This window comes from Fusarium proliferatum (assembly GCF_900067095.1).
Source record: "Fusarium proliferatum ET1 genome assembly, contig: FPRO_scaffold007, whole genome shotgun sequence".
NCBI lineage: Eukaryota > Fungi > Ascomycota > Sordariomycetes > Hypocreales > Nectriaceae > Fusarium > Fusarium proliferatum.
Window position 1 is genome coordinate 2,319,792 of NW_022194796.1, and position 25,774 is coordinate 2,345,565.

Sequence of the window (25,774 nt, forward strand, 5' to 3'; positions counted from 1 at the left end):
CTTGACATTTGAAACTCCTAGGCAACAGTGAGGGCGACGAGTATTTTGCCCGTATGTGTTTTTTTGGTGTTCTTTACCTTTGTGGCCTTGATGCTGAAGCCTCTGTTTGACCCATCAACCCCATCACAGACATTTGAAACAGGCGAGCAGGATTTACAGTTGCCCAGAGCAGTATCGTGTCCACATCACCTGTGTTAGCAGCCCGAAGTTCAACCTTGGAGGCAGCAGTCGAATCTATAGCGGGTGAAGCAGTTGAAATCAACTTTTGATTATCTCAATGTATAAATATAACACCACGTGAATATGAGAAGAGAACTTGATACAGTGATTATGAGCTAGCAACTGTATCCTTCACTTGAATTATAGTTTCCGTCCACCCCAACCTGACAAATATAATTATAGCCATCGTGACCCCCAATCTCTTCTATCTTTAGCAACTTTCGCTCCATCCCCTGTTCTGTACTAGGCGTCTAAGATGCTGGCCCCTTTCTCCTGACCGCGCTATGCATCCCGGAACTGGCCAATGTCCTTGATAAAAAGGTTTACGTACATTGCCACGTTTGCAGTCAAAACAGCTAATACCATTCCGTGGCCATAGTCCAACGTATAATATTGCTGTTGTACAGTGTCCTCTTCTCTTACACACCAGTGCCGAGTATGCGAGTATCAGCTGCTGGGTATGTTAAAGTAAAGTAATACTCTTAAGAACATACTCCAGGCACAATATCAACTGCCCACACAATTACATCATTGGTCTATCTCTGAGAACAATCTCTTCGCCCCTTCCACTAGTCTAATCCTTTCGTCCTTCTGCCCAGTAGCACTTTGGATAGCTTCACGGACCAGCCGCTTATCCTTCCTGACCAAGACGGGCAGACTTTGTCCTACTTTGTCCATCATGTTATACCCATCTTCTATCCCTTTATCCACTAGAAGCGAGAGGTGGTTGTCGTCTTGATTCGGTAGATATAGCGTTATGCGACTGTCCTGGGTCGAGATCGTGCTCGGGATCGATAGAAGTTCTAGGGTCTTGGCGGCTGTATCTGTCATGCATTGGGGAGCGGTCAACTTGATCTTTCCGGCATCAATTCTCAACTGAGACCCGATATTTTGAGGCCCAGCGTTAATGATGGTAGAGTTGCCATCTCCACCAGCAAGTGCAAAGGTAGATCCGATGAGGTTTGCATGTCTAACCTCCATTCTTGAATCCAACCTTTCCATATGACCTTCGTGTGAGCTATGAGTCTTTTGCTGCTTATGAGGGGGCATAAGTGATCCGGATGGTCCCGGGCTATTTTCAGCTGTGCTGGTGAGATTCAAGTTACGCTTTGTCAAGTCGTAGACTTCATGACTATCAGAGTTCTCTCGCATAACGACTACATAATTGGCACACGTCGATATCGAAAGGCTTGTAACCTCGGCTCCGTCTGTTGAGAGGTGACTCATAGTGTCTGCGACCGGTCAGCTTTCATCAACTAGGTTTGCAGTAGGGATTTTACTTGTTGAAAAGTCCCATGCCATAACACGACCCCTTACAGCAGACACGACGAGGCTTGACTTGGGATGGAACCTTGCCGTCGATAAAGGTATTCCAGTACAGCCCAGCCAGGGCCCCATAATCTCATCTGGTGCAACGGCGACAACTCGAACATGAAGCTCCCCACTCGGCGTGTCGTTCACCTCAAAGACAGCTAGTAACGGAGCTTCGAACTTTTTTGCATCTTGGAAGAAAACGTAGCGACTGTGTATGTCGAATATAGCTCGATACGTGTAAAGCTTTCGTTGCAGCAGTTGCAATGTTGGAGGCAACCCGATACTGAGTGAATAACTGGGATCATGTCTCTTGAGCCTATCGTCCCAGAAGTGCTGGATCCTTGTAATCTCCTCCAGGGGCATTCGGCAAGATCGGATTCGCAGCCTTGATAACACTGGATCAATGGTGACACGGTAAATAGTTCGTAGAACACATATAGAATAGCCGTCGAAGCTAATAGAGAACGGGAAAGAGGCCTTCCACGTCGAGAGATGTTCTTGTCGGAATGCCTGTCTCATCTGCAACGCCACTTCAGTTGCCTTCAACGGGATAGAGATGGTGCCAAGTTTCTCCATAGGCTCGCCAACGCGGCTGAGTTCATAAACCGCATGCCAATTGTCACAGTAATTCTCGACTTCCATATACGCAGTGCTCGGTTGGATCGTTTCCCAGAACTTTTCAAACTTGCGTGATGGCCAGATGCTAAGAATACCAAGCACAGACCCATCAGAAGAGGTCGCCGATATATGGCAAAGGCGTTTACACGCCCCGGTAGGGAGACTTGGCGTTCCTGAGTCAATTGGGACTTGGTATGTAGACTGGGCTGCTGGGAGATACTTGCTTGATGTAAATGCAAGAACATCACTCCATATAATAGCTGGTGTTTCGCTTAGCTTCGAATCCCATTTCTTGCATACATCAGTCAAGTCTTCCCTTAGCCGATCTAGATTGTCAGATAGATAGAGAAAGACTTTGGCTTCAATGTCTGGTACCTGGAGCTTCTGCACCCAGCCTAGCCAATCTACTGCTTGTGAGAATTCCTTCAATATCATTGCCGTTGGGACATTGATGTCGTCGTCAAACCGAAGACGATGCGCTCCTGCCGAGGACCAAAATGGAAATACAGACGGGCTTGTATAGAAGCAGTCAATCCAGTGAGCAACTGCCAGTGGGTTCTCAAGGAGGCGCCTTAGCAGGTCAACAATCCCTTTGACGACGGTTGAACACATTTCTTGATAGTACATGTTACGCCACGATGTCCTGGGAGAGACGGCTTTGCCGAGATGATAGAGCCAGCGGACGGAGCAGTAAGAGTATAGATCGATCAGCTCCCTATTCATACTCAAAGGTATCGAAGTGGGAGCCGAGTCAAGCAAGTGATCCAAGCACAATTTTGCTATATCCATATGCGAGATAATTGGAGAAGGAGAAAGCTTCGCTATAGTCTGATCTTCTGGCGTCCATTCCAAAAGATATTCCCTGACGGAAAGATGGACAAAGACGCAATTCGCTGAGTGAGATCTCCCGGAGCTAGATGGATCGAGAATACCTAGACGGAGCTGTGAGCCACGACAGATCACCAAGCCACACGTTACGAGACTGATGAGTTCTGAGAGATGTGCGAATGCGGTTTCTTTATCATCTGGCTCTTCAGCACCCAGTAAGTGATGCCAGGCCTGAGAGGACAGGAAACATTCTTGATGACAAAGGAGCGTCCATTGAATTACCCTTTTGGCCATTTGTTGCTGCGCCGAGTCCAGGAGAGATATCTGTCGGAAGATTCTCATATACATAGACCCGAGACCTTCAGGAAGCGTGATGGAGTGTATCATATTCTCTCTTAGTCGTCTGTTCAAGGCAGGAGACCTCAAGAACGAGAACATGAGCTTCGCCCACAAAAACATCCTATCCGCTCCCAGCACCAGCCTTTGTGTGAGATATTGAATATCAGAAGTTTCCAAAAGAAGACCATCGTCGAAAAGATCAGTCAGGTGATAGTGACAATATGTTTTAAGGTCATGTTCTACGCCAACTTGGCCAAAGCTCAAACGGTGCTGTAGTGGAACCAACTTGGTCAGCGATTGAACAGTAGGTCGGCTCGAGAATAAAGCGCGTAGATTGGGTAGAGCGAGCAACGAGCTGAGATACTTAACGAAACTGTCCGGCTCCGTACACTCATCGATGCCATCAAGAATCATAATGGGGTTTCTGATAGAGCTCAAGCATAAGTGCAGCAAGTCTCTCAGCTCAGCTGGTGTCGCAATTGATTGGCCGGATGACTTGTCGCCATGGTTTGAAGCGAATATAAACTTATCAAGCATGTCGTCGTTGTGTTTATGCTTATGTAGTATTTGAGCTAAAATGGCGCGGAATGCGAGGTCGGAGGCAGTGTGGAATGGGGACTGCTCTTTGAAGAAGAAGTAGACCAGATTTTGGTTACAGCTGGAGAGTTCGTGGACGATAGATGCCGTGAGAACACTTTTGCCGCCTCCAGGATTGCCTTCTACGGTTAGTCTTGGATTAATACCAACTTCATGATATCTTACCATAAATCCACAAAAGTCTGCTTTCAGGTGCGGAGCTGCCTGTCGACGATATCGAGAGACTCTCAGACCATTCTTGGAACTTGTCCATTTCAAATATCCATTGCGCGGTATCCTCTTGGCATTCATCGAGAGTATTCCAGTATGTGCTGGCGAAGTTTGGTGCATTCAACCAAGACTGAATTCTAGCGATCGCTTGCTCTGAGTGGACGGATCAGCAAGACACCGGATGACCGTCTCTGAGCACATACCTCTAGTTTGAAGTCGCACGTGCTCTTTAAGGTCCGAAACACAGGCACGAGTGGCTTGTGTGTCTTTGTAAATCTCCTCTGAAGCCGTGGCGGCCTCTCTTGTTAGTTCGAGCTGGTAGATATTGACTTCATCATTTAGCTGCTGCTGGTGCCTAGACATGCTGGACAAGATAACACCAAACCTCTCGTCGAATGGTCTCCATATCACACTAGCAATTAACTCGATTGGCCGTCTGACCTCTGCACGAAGGTTAGATCTAAAGGCAGGCCCGAGCATGGTACTCACTGCCACTGCTAGCTGTGAACAGCGAAGCTGCACTATTGAAGAAGTCAAAAAGATCGCGGTATACCCGTCCAAGATGTAGCAACAATCTAGGAGTCGGTTTGCCGCGGCAAATGTCTTCTAGGGCTTCATATCTCGGAAATGACTCCGTGATATCTTTGATGCACTCTAGAAGTTTCATAAGCAACGTCGGAAAGCAACTAGCCAACTATGTCCCTGTAATTAGTCTCTTATCTCTTGGAGCTAGTGTCGGCATATGATCTGACCTCAAGAACGAGTCTCAAAGCGCCTAGTGCCGCGCCTGCATAGACAGAGCTTTGCGTGACGGGGCCCTCGACAATCGCAAAAAACGGACGCATTCTCTCATTAAAATCCCGAACAATGGCAAAAGGCTTCTGAGAGCGCCTATTCTGTGTCCCCTTTGCTAGGCTAGTGATCTTTTGTAAGCCATCCAGTAGGCTTTGTGGGGTACATTTGTCATCGTAGCGTGCCCGGTCAGTATCGCTGAGGGTGCTGAGGAAGCTGTGATAGGCGCATGCAAAAATATCATGAGACGCCATATGGACACGATAGGTCAGATTATGGAATTATTGACTGAATGAGAGACTTTGGAATTGAAGAAGAGAAATGGAATGGATGTTGTTTAAGGGGCGATTACTAGGCAACAAGGCAGATTTACTGCTGCGCCTCCCTATCCCCTGTCGCCGCCTTATAAATGCTCCACACCGCTACTGGATAAGGCAAACAGCAGCTGAATATGGTCCACATAAATGAAACTCATGTAGATCAGAAGAATCTCAAAGATTTATATTTTTATCCGTAATGCCCAACTTCCCGTCATCTAAACCTACAATATCACCCTTCTTGGCTCAGTGATGTCTATCTACTATGGCTGGTGAGCTACCAGACATCCTCCTATCACCTTGTTAGCTAGACTGATCAGAACGACGACAAGACACAAACCTGATATCGATGTGAATGTCGCATATCGGACAACTCCCTCTGTGAATCATCCAAAGACATACTGGTCTCAGAAGCAAGGACCTTACACAGGGTCTCTGTGACTCCCCGGCCCATGCCCACGTCGCCGCAAACATACACGTGCCCGCCGTTCTGGATAAGCGAAGCTATGTCCTTCGATTGCTGGAGTATAAGATCTTGAACGTATACCTTATGCTTCTGCTCTCGCGAGAATGCTGTGTACATCCTGAACTTGGAACCCAGCTCAGAGGCATATGCCTTTGATGACGGACATATTAGTATTACACAATCATCAAGGTCGCATGATAACTTACCTTCCACTCCTTCTCATATAAGAAGTCTTCAGTCCTCTTGCGGCAGCCATACAATAGCGTCATGGGCGCAAATCTTGTACCTTGTCGATGCATAGCGACCCGTTCTCTGACAAATCCACGGAAGGGTGCAACGCCAGTGCCAGGACCAACCATGAGGATAGGTATTGTCGGATCAGACGGTAGTCGAAATGTCGAAGTGCGGACACACACTGAGAGAGAGGGCGGTAGATGGGGTCGTTTTGTCGGCAGCGAGTAGGTTATCGGCTGCACCCGGCTGCTGGAAATAACATCATCTTCGATGGAAGCAACATCCAAAATGAAGTTCGTCGCAACGCCTGAGAAGTGTCGGTTTGTGTTAGTAACTAGAAATGACTCGATAGCCACAGTTATGGAGACTCTGTCGGCTTCAAGGGCCGATGACGAAGATATGGAGTAGTATCTCGGCTGCAGCTTAGGCATCGCCTCGATGATGATTGCAAATGGAACATCAACAGTTTCTCCTAGAAACAAAGTCTCCATCATGGAAGCAACATTGTAATAGCTACCCTCCGTAAGGGCCAAGAATGCCTCTTTATCCTTGCCGAGTTGACGAAGCATGGTCTTCTGCTTAGCATTCGAAACGGAGTTCGCGAAAGCGGATACGACTTCGCGGGAGACAGGCCCGCAGATATCGATGTAAAAACGTGCTGCGGACTCGTAGCTGCACGGTGAGGGGAATGGCGGACTCACGTCATCGGAGAGCGATCTTGCCCGAATGGTCTCGTGTCGCTTGTCCCATAGCCCGAACACCCTCAAGAAGCGCTCAACCTCGACGTCAGAGTTGATAGGGGAAACTAAGAGATGGTCACCGGTCTGATAGTCAAGCTTGCTGTCCTTGATATCCAGCTCGACATGTATGTACGACCGGCCACCAGCATCTGAAAGAAGTCTTGAGTCCGAAATAGGTGCGAAGTAGTGGTTTGTAACTGCTTGTGCCTGTTGTGCAAGATTCCTGTCTGTGTAATCTGCCTGGAAGATTGGGCCATGGTGGTTAGGTATCTCAACCACCTCGAAAGCAGGCTCTCGCTCTCCAGCATCTCGCTCAACCAGGCCAAAGGCTTCCATGACTTGAGGCCACATTTTGTCTTTCCACTCGATAAAATCCTCGGCGTTTGTTCCCTTGCCATCGTCAGCTTCGCCAACAGGGCCAAGGCGTCTGGCACCGCAAAGCTGTAGTCTCTCATCGACTTTACGGACCACGGCATTAAAATGAGCGTAACTACTGTTTCCCAACCCAAAAGCGGAGTACGAGAGGTTCTGAAGGCCATGTTCCCGAAGTCTGTCGAACGGTCCATCATCGTCCTCATCAGTCAAGAAGTTGTAAAACTGCTCCGAATTATCCGTTGGCTCTCCGTCGCCATATGAAGCAAGGATAAAGAATACGATTGTGTTTTCAGGCAGTTTATGCAAGTTCTGGTAAGTGTAATCGTCAATCTCGGCGACTATGGAACGTAGGGAAAACCGGGTGTGTGCTTCACGACCAAGCTTCTCGGCGAATTCTTGTGCGTTTCCGCTTTGAGACCCAAAAAGGACGACACAGTTCTTTTCTTCCTCTTCTAGTCTCTTCACAATACATTTATCGCTAGAGACATCAGACTCATCGTCGCTATCTGCCCCGAGCGATTTCGTCTTTGTTGAGGTTTGGAAGAGGAGTTCGTGAAGGGGGCCGTGGCCGAAATAGGCGATTAGTGAGACGAGCACTGCGGTCAACACCGCCGTCATCACATCGAAGACAGGTACATCACCGGGAGCCTGTTACAATAGGTCAGATGTGTAAAACGTAGGATAATTTTGCAAGGGGCCACTTACGGTCACCGTTTCTGCTTCCATTCTGAAGAGGTGCTTGATCGGGCTTGATCAATGATGGAATGACTTCGTCGTGCAGAAGAGACAATTAACAAAGTAGCTACTTTTCATAGGCAACTTTAAATTTTCTTATGCAGCGTGCAGGATACGAATAATCGCACTCTAGTCCGCAAAGGCATGCCTACCTTTAGTCGGGACAATGTGCATACAGAATTAGCTTGTGACGGTCAAAGTTCGCCGAGACGTCGATTTCGGACCAACTTCGCTTGATGCCAGATGCCGAGGCTGTTAATATTTGCCTAGTTGCGTGGAGCAGTAGCAAGATCCTTTTTTTTCATTTCTAAGACTTAGGCAAATTTAGGAGACATATCCTAAGGATTAGACGGCATATGACGACACTTAAGGAGGTTCGTTTTTACTGTGCAAGCTGGTAAACACTCCTTGGGCCATAGCCGCTCCTGGTACCACCCTTGTCGCCTGTCACTAGCAGCTCATCTCTAACTATAGCATTGTTAGTACGAGGGTCAATCTCGTCCATGCAAAGCAGCCGTGTGGCTTGCCAACGGAACCCAGGTACATCATTTCGTGCAGGAAGTATTGACCCAACCATCCACGGTATGTCCAACCGTAGCTAGCTACCTAACTTACTGGTCGCCAATCTTTATTGGGCATTTGTGACTGGGATCGTTGCGACTGACGATTATATCGAAGTCACTACAGTGCCTGAAGTCTGAAACCCTTTTCAGATTGTCTCAAGGCTGAGGCATCCCATGCTGCTATTTGATTACATTCCTTCCGCACGGCGCAGCAGTTCTTATCTTGGAACATGAGCCTAGTTCCATTGGCATATTGAATATGTCATTGCAAACAGCTAGAGAGAACCGAGAAGAGATAACCATTAAATACTATTTTCTTGCTATCAATTACTGAAGTCATCATGTTTCTCTTGAGCATCTTCATTTGCCTCCTCTATACCGCATTGTTCGGCGTTCAAAAGACCTACGCAAACCGATCTCTGTCCATCAAATGGCCCGTTTTTAGGATTTTGGCACCCTGGGATTTGTTTGTGCTGGTAGAGGGATGAGCCGGCTGACATCTATTGAATCCTCAACGCCAAGTCCACCCGCCGTCCGGTTAATTCTGCCTCGACCGTTACAAAATTCCTTTACCAATGGCATTCCTACCGCTCCATTTTAGGTTAGTAACGAACATTTGCTTTTCCAATATTCAAGATGGAAGTGGCACGGCACGATCAAGCACCAACGCAGACACCTACGCATGGCTAGCTACCTGTTTATCTTTAAAGTGACCAATATCTTTCTAAAGCTACCGAAATACAGGCAGAAAAACAATGAAACTCTCATCTTAGCATCAAAACGCCACTGATAAGGAGCTGCGAGATAGGATGGGCGATATGGGATAGTAGAAGGTGATGCTTGGGCAATTGTGTTGGATAGCCGGTATACTGCTCGAACTGACTTTATAAGAGTATTATCTGGGGTTGACAGACACCACAGCTGATGGCTTACATCACGCGCCTCACACGTAGAAGGTGATGAGTATGTTGAAAGACGTGCTATGAATGTAATCTGACTGTTGCCCTGGTTTTCATTTCAGTCTTCAAGAAACAAAAGGAATTACAAGTGTTCATCTACACCTTTCAGGCCCATTTAGCCACCTCAACAAGGCTCTGCTCTGCTTCTCGGAGGATAGTGTCGATGTGTGCTTGACTGCGCGGCTTGAACACAACCTTGAACGGCTTGGGCCCATGCGCAATTCCTTCCTTGAAAGCCTCCGGATCAGGCACAGTCTTCTGGCCTGTTGCTGGATCGACGGCAAGCTCGATATCAAACGCCCAAAGAATCTTGGCAATGGTTCTCCACTGTGTTCGCTCTGCAAGGTGCATGCCAGGACAGATGCGACGGCCTGCGCCATAGCCATAGTGGTCTCTGTTGTTGAAGTCGGGACTTCCTGCATAGTCACTTGCTAGGCGTGGGTGGTTGACGTAGCGACTTGGGTCGAACGTGTCAGGGTTTTTGTACTTCATTTGCTCTGATCGATGGATGGCGTATGAGGGAATGATAACAGTGGCGTCTTTCGGGATGAGCATTCCGTTGTACCAGTCATCTTTGGCTACGCGATGAGGAACTCCAAGAGGTAGGCTAGGGGTTGAGTATCAGCACCGTTGAGAGCTGGGAGGCCTATCGGATTAACAATAAGCTGGATCGAAACTTACACTGGGTGCCATCTTAAACCTTCCTTGACGATACAGTTAATGTAAGGTAACTCCTTGAAGTCCGCCCATTTAGGCATTCTATCAAATCAAATCAGCTGAACATTCCCCATTGTAACAAAACGGTAAATGACACGAACCTGCTGGTTCCACAAACAGCGTCAAGCTCTTTCTGAGCTCGACGTTGATGCTCAGGGTATCTTGACAAGCAATGGATCATGGTCAGGATAGATGATGATGTAGTATCGGCCCCTCCTTCAACCAAAACCCCAAGGAAGTGGTTAATTTGTTGGTCTGACATCTTGTCGGTTAGCTTGGCATCCTCAAGCATCTTATCAGCGATGCAGTTGCGAGATCCAACGCGATCTCTTCTGGCATCAGATATCTCTCTGGCCTTCTTCCATGTCTGATCCATCGCATGATATGATCGCTGAGCACGGATTCTCCAAGGGCTCATGAAGTCAGGCAGATACTTGAGGAATGGAAAGTCGTCGACTGGCGGGTTGGCACCGGGTTCAAGAGCTTCACTGTACTACAAAATCAGCAGAGTTAGTGTTATTCGTAGGTAAAAAGAGGCTACTTAGACTTACTGATTCCATTGCGTCGTAGACACACTGATCAATGTTAGCATTTATTATCTTTATCGAGTGGGCCAGATTTCAACGTACACGGCCAAAGAAGGAGTCATAGGTAGCACCTCGCTGCCCCCAGACCATTATGCAGGCAACCGAACAGGTAGTGCGCATAACATGATGGTAGAAGTCTGCTGGAGTGGCGAGAAGATCGCGAAGAAGAATTGTGATTCTGCAGAGATTAGACGATTATTCTGTCAAGGATCGCGAAGAACGTACTCTGCATCTTGAATGCCACCAACTTTCTCATCCAGGATACGAGGCTGAAAGAATTTAGTACCCTTTCATCATCAGATTCATTAACTGAGTGATCTTGAAACGTACCGAGAGATTATGCGAAGCAACCTTTCTCTGTTCGCGATATAGTGGAGTATTGTTCATGAAAGCGAAGCTATCGCCATGGGTGACAATATCGGCGACGTGGTTCGGTGGACGCTCTGAGTAAATGACTCCTTTCTTATCGACAAGATCATGAACTGCCTTGCGATCGAACAGGACAATCATAGTACTCGAAGCTATCTTCAGAGAGAAGATGCCGCCGTATTGCTCGCCCCATTGCAGGAACCTAACTCGCCATGATTAGAATCTCGATTTGATTCATAACCAGCTCCACTGGACGGCGACTTACTTGGCATGTAGTCCCGTGATGGGAATCTGGTGAATGTTGCCGAGAATTGGTAGAGTCGATGGGCCCGGAGGAAGATTCTTGGCCCGCCGACCCATCAACATCAGCCTACTGAACACATAGATACCCGCTATCCAAGCTATAGCCCGAAAAAACTGGCGCTGGCCCTCTTGGGTAGCGAGCCCTGATGTCAGGTCTTGAAAGTTGAGGCTGGGGATCGGGAGGCCGGATTCCATGTTTGCGTTTGGTAATTACGGCGTAGTGGTTGAAGCAAAGTCAGAATGATGGAGACCTTACGAGGAGTACGACTAGGTAATAAGACCTGACTTGCATTGTGAGTGGTAATCGAGCTCCTCAGCGCTTGGCAATCTTAGGTTGGTTGGATATGCGGACCAACTCAGTGGACGGACTAATTTCGGGGGCGGGTCACCGAAGCCAGTTTAGGCTGGGCAAGTACTTGGTCGTGCCGTGACTCCAATTAATCATGCGGCGTCAACGAATGAAGACTAAGGTATTGGATCTACAATCAAAGCGTCCAAACGTCTATGATTGAGTTTTTGAACTGATCCGCTGTTCTAAGAATAATCTATTAAAGTCCAAAAGAGACTCATTGCAAAAGACGGAATAAGGACAAGGATCATTGTGGAGATCGTGGGCCAAGTTCACCTGTTTTCTTTCTTATCCTCACGAATTAAAGAGACTTTATATATGAGATAAACAAACAGCTACTATCATAGCTGCTGGTTCTATAGAATCTTTAGTTGGCAATATAATTATGATAGTTTGAAGTCGACATCAAGCCACGTAGGCTTGAGCTACAGGGACACAACATCACGATACAACATGCAGCATAAAGATACAAAGATTAACCGCTAAGAAGATAAAAGATAAATTTAATGTTTTGATAAACATTTGAAGCTATGATATTGCAGTTCTACTTCGGGTGTGTGGATCAAAATACTATTTGAGATTCGAATCTCAAGGAACAGAAGCTTCCTGGTCAGGACAAGAAAGTTGGTGGGACATCAGGGCCTGTAAGGTAATTAACTTAGTCCAGATTCCAGAAGTGGACGAAAAGACTTACCCCAAACATGGAGATTATCAGGGGATGCCTTCTGTCGATTTGTCGGGTATGAATCATCAACCAGATCACCATCAACGTAATGCTCCATAATGAAGCCAGACGTATCAAACCTTGGTCTGTCAGAGTTGGGCACAACAGTTGGCGAACAAACTCACCAGTAGTCAAAGATCTGGCTTCCCATAACATGGCGCCCTACTCCCCAGCAGTTCTCATATCCCTTCTCACGAAGCCAATGATGTCCGAGAAGTTGCGTATCGAAATCATGTGTCTCGTAGGAGGAATGATGGACATGACTCTTTGGCCCCTCGAAGAAGAAGAAACAGTGATGATCTACTAGCTCCTTTCCACGATCGAGATGTAGGAAGGTTGTTATATCCTTACCACTATCGTTGTAAACTAGCTGGGATGCTGGTGAGTCGAGTGGTCGTCTCAAATGTAGACTACTTACATCGCTTGGCTTAAAGTTGAATCTAGAAGTATAGAAATCAAAAGCCTTTTCAAAGTTGGTCACGACCATCCCGAAGTGGCCCATCTTGTGCACAGGCGCAGGGCCCTTTTCGAATCTTTGAAACTCATTGCCTGCGCGATTCTTGTTCGTTGGCTGCATATAAATCTCAGCATAATCCAAACAGCTCAGCCTTCACACATGAAATAATACTCACAAAATTGAGCACCCTCTCTGGTAAAGACTTGGGGAGTGGATCTACGTCCCTCTGTCCGTACACAAGGTGGAACGGAAATTTGTCCACGGGGTCGTAGAATGTTACCCTATAGCCACCTCCATGCTCAGTATCCATCTTGGTGACTGCTGTAGCATTTGGCAGTGTATCCGCTGCATAAGTGAGATCATCGAAGCTTTCGACGACGAACGCCGCGCCGCCGAAGGAATCCTCGGGGCCTTCGACAGCGCAGTAGACAAAAGGCTCACTGCCAGTTCCTCGATAATAGGTTTTGCTACCAAGGTTGGCCGTCTGCTCAAAGCCAAAGTCTTTGAGAAACTGGTGAGCTTTCGCTATATCGCGGTGTGAGTAGTATACGTGGGCGAGTCGCACAAGGCGAATGCGCCGGGTCGGCGATGAGGTCATGGTGAGGAATGAGGAGTCTGAAGAGCCAAAAGGATAGGGTTGAGTCAGACAGCACAACGCGAAACAAACATATCTAGTAGCAGTCAAAAAGTCCCTTGGATATTTTGGTATAATATGCCGTCGACTTAGACAGGTCGTCTGGGTGACTGGGATAACGCAGCTTGACAAGTAGAAACCTATTGTTCTAAAAGCGAAGTTGCACCGAACGATAGATTTAGCACTCGATAGTAGAGACTAGCAGGCATCAGAGTAGATCTCCAACCCTATTCGGATATTACGTTCCAGGAGCAGGCGCTCGCACTATCTTCGGAAACGACGGCTTCATACAGCTAACAGAATACGACCAAGCCGAAATTTGGAAAACATATGATGTAAGCTGTGAAGAAAGTGAAAGTTTTCCGTGAGAATGAAACATCTTGATGCTTTAAGTTGTTATCTCAATATTCTGTTGTTGCCAGCACAAACAAATGTTGTCAAGAAGCATCAAAAGGCGGTTTGTATCTACAAAGCCAAGCACCCTTTCAGTTCTCACTCGAGTCATTCCACGACGACTTATACACTCTAGCCTTGCGATGGCACCTCACAGTTTACCTCCCAGTTCAAGCCCACCATTGACGCCCTATAATGGCAATCACCGGCAAGAACACCACACACTTACCACGTCGGATGACGGGGTTTTCCAGACCCAGTATCTTATTGTAGGATGCGGACCAGCCGGAGCCAGCCTTGCCTGTTTTCTCTCATCTCACGGTAAGAAGTGCAAATAGTATGACATGATCTTTCTGACAACATTCAGGGCTTTCGGGGATGATGGTCGGCGCAGCGCCAGGTACAGCCAACACGCCTCGAGCTCATATCACCAACATGGCGGCTTTGGGTAGGTCTGATCTACTTGCTTACCTGAAAATGTCTACTAAAGAATTCAGAGTGCCTACGTGACATTGGATTAGATCGAGACGTGGAGCAAGTCTCTTCCAAAGGTCACTGCATGGTGCATACCAGGTGGTGCCACAGCATGGCTGGCGAGGAGTATGCTCGTCTTTATTCATGGGGAAATGATCCCAGACGCAAGGCAAGACTGCTACCAAGAGTTTCTAGGCGAATTAGCTGCTAATAACCAGCTATTAGGGTGACTACGAAATGGCTAGTCCATGTCAGCCAGCCGATATCCCCCAAACCCTACTCGAGCCGATCCTCATCCGACATGCTACACATAACAAGTTCCAAGTGAGATTCGATACGGTTCTTACATCATTCACCACAGACGAAAAGACAGGAAGGATAATAGCAACCCTTAAAGACAAGTTCTCCAATCTCGAATACAAGATCAACACCAAATACCTCTTTGGTGCTGATGGCGCGCAGAGCCAGGTAGTCAAGCAACTTGACCTGCCTCTGGAGCGCAAGCCAGGCCAGGGTCTCGCAATCAATGTTCTTGTCAAAGCAGACCTGTCTCACTTAGTGAAGCATCGCAAAGGGAATCTTCACTGGGTTATGCAGCCTGATAAAGAACATCCCGAGTTTGGCTGGATGGGTATTGTCAGGATGGTCAAGCCGTGGGATGAGTGGATGTTCATCTTGTTTCCAAATCGGAATTGTGACCCTAACATACAGGCGACGAAAGAAGAGTATCTGCAGAGGGTACGAGACTTTATCGGAGATGATACACCAGCTGAAATCCTCAACGTCTCCAAGTGGTTCATCAATGAGATTGTTGCAGAGCGATACTCTGTGGGAAGTTATATGTGAGCTGATCTATACCATGCTCAGACCCAAACTCTTACTAATTTCTTCTGTAGCCACTGCCTAGGCGACGCAGTCCATAGACACCCGCCCATGAACGGTCTGGGCTCCAACACATGCATACAAGACGCATTCAACCTCGCCTGGAAGGTCGCATACGTCGAGAAGGGTATTGCATCACCCGCACTACTGGATACATACAATACTGAGCGCCAGCCCATTGGCAAGTCCATAATCACACGCGCCAACGATGCGTTCCGCGATCACTTCCACGTATGGGATGCCATGGGAGCCCTTCCCGAAAAAGTGGAAGATCGCAGGAAGATCGTTGACGAGCTCGCGTCACCGTCACTACAAGGTGAAGAGCGGCGAAGGCGTTTCCGAGATGTCATCACCCAGACTTCACATGAGTTCCACGGACTGGGAATCGAGATGGGACAGCGCTACAGTGGAGCTGGCATATATGACGCTGATGAGCCGGCGCCATACTCCCCTCCGGGTAAGGCAGCCGATGACCCTATCTTGCACTATGACGCCAGTACATATCCTGGCTGCAGGCTACCTCACGTCTGGCTGAATACATCCGTACCCTCGGAGCCTGTGTCCACCATTGATCTTGCAGGCCATGGCAAATTTGTCCTCTTTACAGGCATTGGAGGTGAAGGTTGGCAGACAGCAGCATATGACGTGAGTAAGAAGCTTGGTGTTCCTCTGGATGTCCATATTATTGGTTACCGTCAGCAGTGGGAGGACTTCTACTTCGATTGGCAGCGGGTGCGTGGTGTTGAGGACTCTGGGGCCGTACTTGTTCGCCCAGATCGGTTTGTGGCTTGGAGATATCCTCGGGTTCTGGCTGATGCGGAAGGATGTTCCGAAAAGTTGATCTCAGTGATGAAGTCGGTTCTTGGCTTCAAGGACTAACCGTCTAAGTGTGGGGGTTGGAGTGTGTTGGTCCTTGTATATACTATTCGTATTTGTATTCAGTCAAGCTAAATCGTCATCTACTAACATGCTGCCAAACCGCTTGTATGTCTACACTAGTGACCAAGCTCTGTAGTTATCTACTAGAGTGGCTTCCTGTATAGAGATGTTGTGGTGTAGATGACCTGATTTATGGTAGTCCTCGTGATCAATGCATTGTTCTAATGTCTGTCTCGGCACTACAACGTCTGCGCAGCTCAATAGAAATATCTTCAGGGGTAACATGTTCTAATTCCTCCTGCATAAAAACTGACATTTATGTAACTCTAAATGTCCATCATGGCGAGAGAATAAGTGCCGTCAATATGTTGAGAATCCAGATAACAAGTCACGTATATCGCTCGGAAGCTCCATATCCTTCCACACATCCATCATGGCACTATCCCCCATATCATGCATCTCAGCGCCTGCTTGTGGTGGCATGAGCATAAAATCCAGCATAGGCATACTTGCCATAGGACCATCCACATCAGCACAAAATGTACCATTCAGTGGATCCATAGACTGAGTCATTCCAATGGCCTTTGGGGACATGTCAGTCCCTTGCATTGTGCTACGCGTGAGCTGCTCCCCATGATCGCTTTCTGGAGGAGTCTTCGGTAGCGCATCTGTGGCCTGCACGCCTTTGTTGCCAAGGCTGTTGACATCACCAGTTGGAAGAGGCTTTTGTGTTTCTAAGAGGTCATGTTAGCCATACTAAGTCTGAGAATAGATAATGCATGATTATAGACGGGGTACCAACCATGTGACTGTGCTTGATGGGTAGTATTCTGACTGGTGGAAGGCTGGGAGGCGATTTTGCGTCCATCAGACGTGTCCAGCGATGGCGATATCCATCTCTGCGCAGAATTGCTAACACCAGACCAGGCAGGCTGTGTAGTCGTTCCTGAGAAGTTCCTCGCAGGCTTGCCATTAAATTCTTCCAGCTGTGCTTCAATAGTCTCAAGATTCTGCTGCATCGCAGTCTGAATGCCCCAGAAGCTAACACATTGTTTATAGGTGAGGTACAAAACATCAAAGCGAGCTTTAATAAGTGAGTTGTAAGTCGAGGGACCTCCGAACTGCTTTCGAACCATTTGGACTGCAGCCGCCAACCATATCGTGCTGGGTAGAAACGGATTGATATGACGGATGTGATCCTCGCAGCTCCTGTTGACTATAGAGAGGACATTATCCGCTGACTCGAAATACTCTCTGAGGGCAGGGTTCTCCTGTTCCTGGAAAGAGGTGAATCCCAGTTTGCAATGGGCACTCATCGCTGATGGCTGTGCAGGTTTTGTTTGGCTACCGAAGACATCATATCGATGAATCATGAGCCGCGCCAACTGGGTCATGACGTAGATATTGTAGATGGAACAATGTAACTGTCGCGATGACTCAACCTGGCCCGGCAACCGAGGGCTGAACGAAAGATGTTGTTGTCGGTAGCGAAGATTCTCAGGCAGCACGCGAACAAGACAGTATACCGAGTTCGCCAAAGTCTCTAGCTTCTGTCCAGACTCCTCGCTGTTTTCAGTCTGATAAGAGATGCTTTGCCTTGCTTCACCCTTTGAAGTCTGCTGCCAGCTCTGGCCCGGCCGTGAAACAGAAGGTACACCTCGAGGGCAAGATATTACTTGTGCATCCTTCATCAGAGAGTTTATCACGATGAACCAAGCCTTTGGAGAGACATTTCCACTCTCCTGCAGAGCCTTCCAACGCTGGCCTGGTTCTTGCTCGAGGAAGCAACTTCCAACCGGGTTGTCCTGGTACCAATTGGCATCAGGCGCTGGGAGCAGCACTTCCATCTGAGACCAGCTTACGGCAGTTGGGGTGCGACGAATAGTGCTCGCAAACACATCCATCTCCCATATTGCCCACCAGGCACGACGTTTCTCCTCATCTTCGCCCCAGCGGTGAGTGTTGTGATCATACTGTTCAACAGCGTACCTCGAGTCTAACAGGTGAAGGTTCAACTCGTATGCCAACCTCACACAGGTTCCCAGTGCACGCCATGCCCTCCCTCGAACACCTTGAGTCAGCTGACAATGAGTTGTAACGATGAGGGCTTGCAGAACGCAAAGTGGCGGGGGATCGTCGGTACACTCATTTAGAGCCTTGTCTATCTGCTGTGATGAAAGGTTGAGGAACGTGGTGGGCGTTTTCTGGTCAGTGCTGCCCCATGATAATTCTTGTTCAAGTTCCGGGTCCGCTTCAAATGGAACGAAGCGTACAGAGTATGCGCATATTGCAGCTAGCAACGCGATGAGCTGAGATTCCGATGTGATGGAATGCAGAGTCTGGGTGAAGGTTGGTTCATGAAAAAGATTAATGGCGACCATATTGTCGAAATAAATGCGCACCCTAGAATGCCAGCGTGTTCAGTATGAAATTTCAAGAGATCGGAGTGGCAACATACATCTTTTCAACCGATTGCTTCGATAGACCAAGACATTGACACGCCGATTGGAACAATCTCTGGTTGTCAACATCAGCAGACTCAACCGACATGGCCGTCGGCGGTTCTTCATCCGGCGTCGTGACTTCATGAGAAGGATGTAAAATGAAAGAAAGATCATGAATATTCAGCTTTGACGCCTTGTGTCCTGCGTTTTGATCCTGGGCATCTGATTTGCGGCGTGATGAACTGCTTGCAAAGCTCTGTCGACGCTCAGACTGGCTCACATCAACCACTATAGACCTTTCTCCCCCGTTTTGATCTATGGGGGATGCGGACTCGTTGTTTCTGTTCTGTTGGTCTGTGGGCTTGGATTGGCAGCGATCTCTGTATCTTCTTCCTCGGCGTTGAAGTGAGCCTGGAGAGCGGTGAGCTTAGACTTTCTACTTTCATTCACTTGAGGCTATTCATACCAATCTTAGGCCCCGGTTTGAGCACTCTCTCTGGATACTCGCAGTATTGCCCTGTCTCAATACAAACATGGCAGCATGGTTGCTCGCGATCACTATCCAACACACATTAGTGAGATGTCCTATGACAGATCGTATCAAGTTAACAAACCATTTAACTTAACGCCTGTGTTTGAAAAGATATTGTCAGCTTTGATTCCTCTGCCTCACAATGAGAGACGTACTTTCGACATGAGTGACAGGCGACGTCGGCCGTCCGTTTAGTATCCTTGTTCTGCGAGTTGCTCTGCCACATGATAAAAAGCTTCACCCTCAGATAGTTGGTGTAGATGATGACAGGATTAACGTAGGAAAGGATAAATATCAACAATGGTGTTCACTTTCACAAGATGGTCAGCACCTTTTACCCCAGGTTTCGGCACGCTAATTTCAACTCCAGACCCCACAGCCATGATGCATCACGCGGGGTTCACAGCACTAAAACTACGCTAGTCTGCTCAGTGACTACCGGTGTTGTGGCAGCCAATAATTATCTCTGCAATATATTCACCAAGCAGTTGTCCCTTATGATAGTGAAGAATAATCCTTACGGCATTCCTTTGCAAGGTCTCTTCTTCCATACTCAAACACTGCTCCGGCTGGGTCTCTTTCCTTTAGGCAAACAAAAGAACATCGTATCAATAACCCTGCTCCAAGATCAGATTCACCCTTGTCGCTTCTGGTCTGGAACCAGGGTGCTACATTGAGGCACAGACGGACCATCTTCGGTATATCTGTCAGCTTGCCCTGACTCTCATATTATGACATAGACAAACACCATTAACCCGCAGTCAACATGCACTAGTCATCTTATATTATGTATCAGAGAAACATGATTCGCCAATGCCAGTGCGGAGGTAAAGCCGCAGGCAGTCTCTAAATTAGGCTACTCCAATACCCCTCGACTGCCACTACTTTTCATACCAAACCTTGTTGATCAACGTTCCAATTCCGTCTACGTAGACCCGCATATCATCTCCATCCTTAAGCGAGAGGGGAGGACTCCTCATCGCACCAATCCCAGGCCCTGTACCCGTCATGATGATGGTGCCTCTTTCCAACGTGGTACCCTGGGACAGGAAAGATATAATGCTTGCAACATCAAAGATCACCTCTCTGCGCCTTGGTTAGCTGATCCGGACTGCCTCTACTTCTCTTGTTGACTTGCCTGGTGTTGGAATCTTGGACAGTCTCGCCGTTCAACGTGGCTTTGATACCAAGGCTATGCGGGTCACCCACAGCCGAGGGTGAAACCAGGAGCGGGCCAATCGGACAAGAACCATCTAGACCTTTAGAGAAACACCACTGACTGTTCTTGAACTGCTGGGCCCGTGCGCTAATGTCGTTACTCGCAGTGTATCCCAGAACGTAGTCGAGCGCTTTGTCTCGAGGAATATCACGACCCGTCTTGGAGATGACAAAAGACAGCTCTGCTTCGTAGTCGCTCGTTCCATCCTGTGCAATTTTCGGCACGTTGACTTTGGCTGGGTAAGGCCCATTGAGTGCGGTTCGTGGTTTAATGAATAGAACTGGCACATCGGGGATAGGCATATTTGCTTCTTTTGCGTGATCGCGGTAGTTGAGTCCCATACATCGGATGATAGGGACCTGGTCCATCGCCAACGGAGCGAGAAGCTGGAAAATGTCAGCTTGGGCTGCATAGTAATTGACGTCCTGCAACTGGACTTACTTCCTTGACTGTCAAGAGTCTTTCCGTCACAACACCGTCAAAGACGCATCCTTGAATGAGCTTGGCCTGTATCTTCTCGCCCTTCTCGAGAGAAATACCGACATCAGGCCACGCTTCATGGTCAATCTGTCCCAGATGGACTTGACCGTCCTCTTCAGCAAGGAAACGAACAAGGTGACTCCAATTTGGTGCCATCGTCAAAGAAGAGAAAAGTATACAACGTTTCGTCTCAGCGTTCTGCAACTTTCATTCACAGCGGATGTTATATAAGATAGAGTAAGTTGCATTGTGACGCGATGCGGACTATCTTCGGTGGGCCGGACATGTGCAAGCTTGCATGGAAGTACAGACATTTCGGAGTGAAGTGAAATTTCTCGGGCTAATGGCTTAGGCAACAGCTATGAATGACCTTTCTTTCTTACGATCAATGGAAGAAGGAACCTCAGTTTGGGGGCATGAGTCTTGGACATCTACTCAATTCATTATCGAAGCACGGCCAATATAAGCTCTCACCCTCCTGAACAACAGTCATGAAGCCGTACTGCGTTTACATACACATCAACGGGAGGATACTGATGTAGGGCCTTGAAGAGAATGATGTGAATACATCTCTGTTGGCATAAATCGAGCTTAGTTCTTAACTGATGAGCGCGAAACGCTTCTCATCTTGGGTGGGTTTATCTATTAACTTTATTGCACCATCTTTAAAAATATCATGACAGTAATAGGCAACTGCGATTTTATTTCAATGTTGTGCGACGTGAAAATGTTATCCCTGTTCTAGTATTGACCAGAAAAACTATGCATTCTGTCTGACCCTTGACCCGTCCTTCAGTCCCATTCAAGACATTGACAATGCTGGGACTGGGTTCACAGCTCCCGTAAAACCTTCTCCCGTCGCAGCCGTAGTCTTCCCACTATCCGCGAGAATAATCTGCCCATTTATTGCCAGTGCCAGATCGGAAGCCAAGAAGCACGCCAAGTTCGCAATCTCTGATGGATCCGCAGCACGGTTATAGAACTTCTCCTTCTGCTTATACAACCCACCGCGCTCAAAGAACTTGGCGTGAGTAGCCGCGATCTCATCCTTAGTAGCTGAGGTAGTATACTGATCGCCCTTCTCGGAAAGCGTTGAGCTTGTCAAAATGCTCGAGTTGGTGCATCCTGGTGCTATGCCGTTGACTCGGATGTTGCTCGCGGACAGCTGGACTGAACCGCTCTCTACTAGTCCGTTGCACGCGTTTTTCACTGCCGTGTACGATGTGTCGGCGTAGGCGCCTGCAAAGGCGGCGCAGGATGAGGTGATGATGATGTTGCCCTTGGCCTCGGTTTTGTCTGGGGACGTGACGCTCATGGCCTGGGATCCATACTTGAGGGCTAGAAAGCAACCGCGCTGCATGACATCTACAGCGCGGTTAAAGTGATCCACGGTCAAATCTTGTAGCGGCCTGGCAGATTCATAGCCAGCATTAGTAGGCGGTCTTCAAAGGCACAATTTAAGGAAGATACTCACCGGTAGACGGCATACCCAGCATTGGCGAAAAAGAAGTCAACACGGCCATGGTTCCTAAGAATCTCTCTCAATAGCGCCACGGTCTGGTCCTCATTTGAGACATCTAAAAAGTGCCCCTCGATAATAGTGTCATGGCCCATATCTTTGACCTCCTTCTTTAGATCATCCATGTAGCTAAGGTTAAGATCACACGCGTATACAGCAGCTGCGCCAGCCTGCGCAGCCGCTATCACCATGGACCGTCCGATTCCATAAGCAGAACCGGCACCGGTGACGATGCCGACTTGTCCCTGGAGAGAAATGTTGAGCATATTGGAAATAGACAAGGAGATTGGCGTCAAACTGATATTTTGGGTACCTGAGTAAGTAAATTTACAGCGCATTTGCTTTTGTAGCTCATGCGTTTATGTCACTACGGGGACCATATTTCCCAGGTGCTATCGCGCTGTATCCTCGCAGCATTTTTAGCACATTGCTGTAAACCGAGTCCGAAGATGTTCCAAGTCGCCCCAGAACTTCGGCAACAGCAGGTGCGGCCCCTATAAGTTAGCGCACTCTGAAAAGAGGGGTAGCGAAAAGTCAAGTCCGGTCCTGGTCCTGTTGTTTCTGTAGGGTAGCCTTGCAAGATATTATCTAGCAAGTTAACACAACAGACTCAATGAAGCGTGCTCATGCTAAATAGAGTTATCTAGAGCAAGGTATTGTATATTAAAGAAGACAACAGATGGCTGAATGCATAACGGAATATCTGTGGACACTTGAAAACTGGGTAAAGAGATAAACACACAATAACTGGTTAAAAGCTGTTGGACAATGCACATCCAAAACACCTGACGTTTTTGGTACTGCAAAGACTCGATAAGATAAGACAAGACTATGGAGCTTTCATCTTGCATTTTAACCAATTAATCTCAAGGAATATCAGACCTGCTGCTATATTTAGGACAGATTCCATTTTACGGAGTGTTACGGTGACACTCTACTGTCACAGGCACTCTCAGACACCAAACCAAGTACTCACACAATCATAGTCTATGACCTGGCCCTTTCAGAATACCACCATAATATCGCAAGCAATATTTGCAGATAATCGTGGCCCTTATGGATCAAAAACGATGCTATTATATTTCCATTGTTTTGACTGACTATTAAATTGAAGCCATTCCACAAACTAGACCTAAACCTCGACCGGATTTGACATCTCCATACGCTGATACCGAATTGAAAAAGTCATTGAATACCAACAATTCCCGGCGTAGCGACTTAGACAAGCGACTCAAACACCTTCAGGGTGCTCAATATGCTTCGCAAGCGAATCCTCCTTGGTCTCTTCCTTCTTGTACACCATGCGGGCAACGTGATCAGTCAGGTAAACATCAAAGTCACGCAGACACAATGCCGCAAGAAGGCAAACAGCCCCGAGAGCAGCAGCGGTGTAGTAAACAAAGGCATATGAGTGACCGTAAGCATCTGCGACCTTGGCGTTGATGACACGCAAGATCTCAGGAGTGACACCTTTGATAGCGGAGAGTGCGGCCTGGCTCGCAGTAGGTGCTGTTGCCAGTACTTCACTGATAGCCTCTGCAGAAAGAGACGTCTTTTGTAGCGCTGGTACTACAATGCTGGTCATGTAGCCTGGGAGCTTGTTGGTGTAGATGGCGACGAAGACAGCGGCGAAGATGGAGCCCATGATGGTACGGACTGAGGAGACGACAGCTATCAGGGAATTGCGGTTAGTCATGAAACAGTAGGAATTTGGACAGGCCTGGCTACTTACCAAAGGCAACACCGAGATCTCGTTCCGGAACAATGTACTGAACCATCAACATAGTCATGACCTCTCCCCACCCGATGGGAAAGGTGCTGAGAAAGGCGAAGGCAATAGCCGATCCCTTGTTGGAGTAGGTGATGGTCGACATGGCCGCCAGGAAAGCTGTCATCCAGGCAGACCCGACAACAAGCTGTAGACGTAAATGCTTGATGACGTGGAAGAGAGGCCCGACGATGATGATACCAGCCCAAGCTGCAAAGTTCACAACGCTTGACATCCAAGCAGTCTCCTCCCATCCATTGGTGGTGCTTCCAAAGATGTATGCGACTTGAGAAGGCCACAAGATGAACAAGGCTGTCTGAAGGCAGCCAGTGATTGCGGAAATGATGACGACGCATGTGTAGCCTCGGACATCCTTGAAGAACTTCATGGGTACGATTGGCTTGGCAGGCTTGCCGTATACCTCATAGAGAACGAATGCGATGGACAAAATTGCACCAGGGATCAGAAGACCAAGGACGCGACCTGATGTCCATTTGTATGGTTGCCCTCCCCAGGCGATCCCAAGAAGGAAGAGAACGAGACCCGAGACAAGAAGAAAAGTGCCAAGCCAGTCGATGGTTGCAAGCTCGGCTTTGCGGCTGATGCTGGTTCCGTGAAGTTGGACAAACGAAGGAGGGTGGTAGAAGAAGTACCAGAGGGTAGTACCGATTACTACAAGTTGTTAGCGTGGTTCTTGTCATCCTTGCATTGCGTGAGGCTTGGAGGCATACCCATCAAGATGATGTAGATGTAAAAGATCCATCTCCATGAACTAAGAATACTAAGTCGAAGGCCAAGATACGGACCGAACCCAGTGGCGATGATGTTGGGCACCACAACAACGATAGTACCAAGAAACTTGAGTTTATTTGTCATAAGCTCGCCCGTCAAAAGAGGGTAAGAACCCGGAATGCCAGAGGCAAGACCCAAAAGAACATTTGCTGCAATGAGTTGGTTGATGCTCTGCGAAGTGGCAGCAATGATACCGCCGATTATTCCAAGAATGTTGGCACCAAGAGCAAGGTTTCGGCGACCAAACATATCAGAGAGACGACCAAACAAGAGCATAGAGATGGGCTGAGAGACCGTCCATACGATTGAGAACAGGTAGTAGTTCTCACTTGGGCCGATCTGCTGGTTGATGTTGATTAGGGCACCGGCACCAGCCTGGAAGGCAAAGTATGTCGCCGCAAGACTGAACGCGATACCGCCAAACGTTCCGACGAACTCCCGGCTGAAGAAATATCCTTCCGGGAGAGTGGAACGCTCAGCGGTTAAGATCTTGGAGCGAAGTTCATCTTCGTTTGAGAGGGGAGTGTCTGGGTTATTGTGACCTGGCGAGATGTCATCTGGGGATGCTTCTTGTTTCGTCATGATGAAAAGTTTCAAGTGGTAAAAGATAATTAGATCAAAGGGAGCTTGGCAAATCGATGACAAACAGCATCGGTGGAGATTGTAATCAGGCTATAAGGGGCACTGTTATACTCCACAGCCGGCATATAGAATGTTATTCTTTGTACCCCGCAAGATCTCACGGCAGCCGGAACGCTATAATGATCGACATTATAGCGGTACTATAGTTCAAAGCGTGTGCAAGTCCGTCCGGCGCCAGTCCGCCTGCAATTCATATGTTATGCCGAAGTGGTCACGAGAGTACCTGTAGATCGTCCGAATTCATATCCTACACCAAGCAAGGCGCTAGTCAAGAGACACAACTACCTCAAGCCGGCGATCTCGT

General features: G+C 47.9%; 9 protein-coding genes across 9 annotated transcripts; 1 reads left to right on the forward strand and 8 right to left on the reverse strand.

Moving 5' to 3' along the window:
* Nucleotides 1–747: 747 nt before the first annotated feature.
* Nucleotides 748–5,171, reverse strand: FPRO_07392 (uncharacterized protein; the record flags this gene model as incomplete). The annotated part of the gene is made up of 6 exons (XM_031234556.1): nt 748–1,451; nt 1,500–4,034; nt 4,081–4,278; nt 4,329–4,568; nt 4,615–4,819; nt 4,878–5,171. 6 exons carry the CDS (start codon nt 5,169–5,171, stop codon nt 748–750), a joined length of 4,176 nt encoding a protein of 1,391 aa, XP_031084282.1.
* A 340-nt stretch (nt 5,172–5,511) lies between these two features.
* FPRO_07391 (putative NCP1-NADPH-cytochrome P450 reductase) lies at nt 5,512–7,775 on the reverse strand (the record flags this gene model as incomplete). Its single annotated transcript, XM_031234557.1, has 4 exons — nt 5,512–5,526; nt 5,575–5,850; nt 5,907–7,697; nt 7,755–7,775. The coding sequence occupies 4 exons, from the start codon at nt 7,773–7,775 to the stop codon at nt 5,512–5,514; spliced, it is 2,103 nt and encodes a 700-aa protein (XP_031084283.1).
* Nucleotides 7,776–9,411: 1,636 nt separating this feature from the next.
* FPRO_07390 (uncharacterized protein) lies at nt 9,412–11,477 on the reverse strand (the record flags this gene model as incomplete). Its single annotated transcript, XM_031234558.1, has 8 exons — nt 9,412–9,913; nt 9,988–10,065; nt 10,125–10,516; nt 10,575–10,598; nt 10,653–10,788; nt 10,836–10,879; nt 10,941–11,181; nt 11,245–11,477. The coding sequence occupies 8 exons, from the start codon at nt 11,475–11,477 to the stop codon at nt 9,412–9,414; spliced, it is 1,650 nt and encodes a 549-aa protein (XP_031084284.1).
* A 764-nt stretch (nt 11,478–12,241) lies between these two features.
* FPRO_07389 (uncharacterized protein) lies at nt 12,242–13,410 on the reverse strand (the record flags this gene model as incomplete). Its single annotated transcript, XM_031234559.1, has 5 exons — nt 12,242–12,273; nt 12,326–12,435; nt 12,481–12,725; nt 12,774–12,926; nt 12,988–13,410. The coding sequence occupies 5 exons, from the start codon at nt 13,408–13,410 to the stop codon at nt 12,242–12,244; spliced, it is 963 nt and encodes a 320-aa protein (XP_031084285.1).
* Nucleotides 13,411–13,982: 572 nt separating this feature from the next.
* On the forward strand, nt 13,983–16,074 carry FPRO_07388 (uncharacterized protein; the record flags this gene model as incomplete). The annotated part of the gene is made up of 5 exons (XM_031234561.1): nt 13,983–14,160; nt 14,207–14,287; nt 14,337–14,401; nt 14,539–15,155; nt 15,210–16,074. 5 exons carry the CDS (start codon nt 13,983–13,985, stop codon nt 16,072–16,074), a joined length of 1,806 nt encoding a protein of 601 aa, XP_031084286.1.
* Nucleotides 16,075–16,434: 360 nt separating this feature from the next.
* Nucleotides 16,435–19,276, reverse strand: FPRO_07387 (uncharacterized protein; the record flags this gene model as incomplete). The annotated part of the gene is made up of 5 exons (XM_031234562.1): nt 16,435–16,808; nt 16,877–18,477; nt 18,533–18,929; nt 18,985–19,076; nt 19,206–19,276. 5 exons carry the CDS (start codon nt 19,274–19,276, stop codon nt 16,435–16,437), a joined length of 2,535 nt encoding a protein of 844 aa, XP_031084287.1.
* An 845-nt stretch (nt 19,277–20,121) lies between these two features.
* FPRO_07386 (uncharacterized protein) lies at nt 20,122–20,905 on the reverse strand (the record flags this gene model as incomplete). The annotated part of the gene is made up of 2 exons (XM_031234563.1): nt 20,122–20,655; nt 20,711–20,905. 2 exons carry the CDS (start codon nt 20,903–20,905, stop codon nt 20,122–20,124), a joined length of 729 nt encoding a protein of 242 aa, XP_031084288.1.
* Nucleotides 20,906–21,551: 646 nt separating this feature from the next.
* Nucleotides 21,552–22,534, reverse strand: FPRO_07385 (uncharacterized protein; the record flags this gene model as incomplete). Its single annotated transcript, XM_031234564.1, has 2 exons — nt 21,552–22,158; nt 22,224–22,534. 2 exons carry the CDS (start codon nt 22,532–22,534, stop codon nt 21,552–21,554), a joined length of 918 nt encoding a protein of 305 aa, XP_031084289.1.
* Nucleotides 22,535–23,499: 965 nt separating this feature from the next.
* FPRO_07384 (trichothecene efflux pump) lies at nt 23,500–25,410 on the reverse strand (the record flags this gene model as incomplete). The annotated part of the gene is made up of 3 exons (XM_031234565.1): nt 23,500–23,939; nt 24,001–24,708; nt 24,768–25,410. The coding sequence occupies 3 exons, from the start codon at nt 25,408–25,410 to the stop codon at nt 23,500–23,502; spliced, it is 1,791 nt and encodes a 596-aa protein (XP_031084290.1).
* Nucleotides 25,411–25,774: the final 364 nt, after the last annotated feature.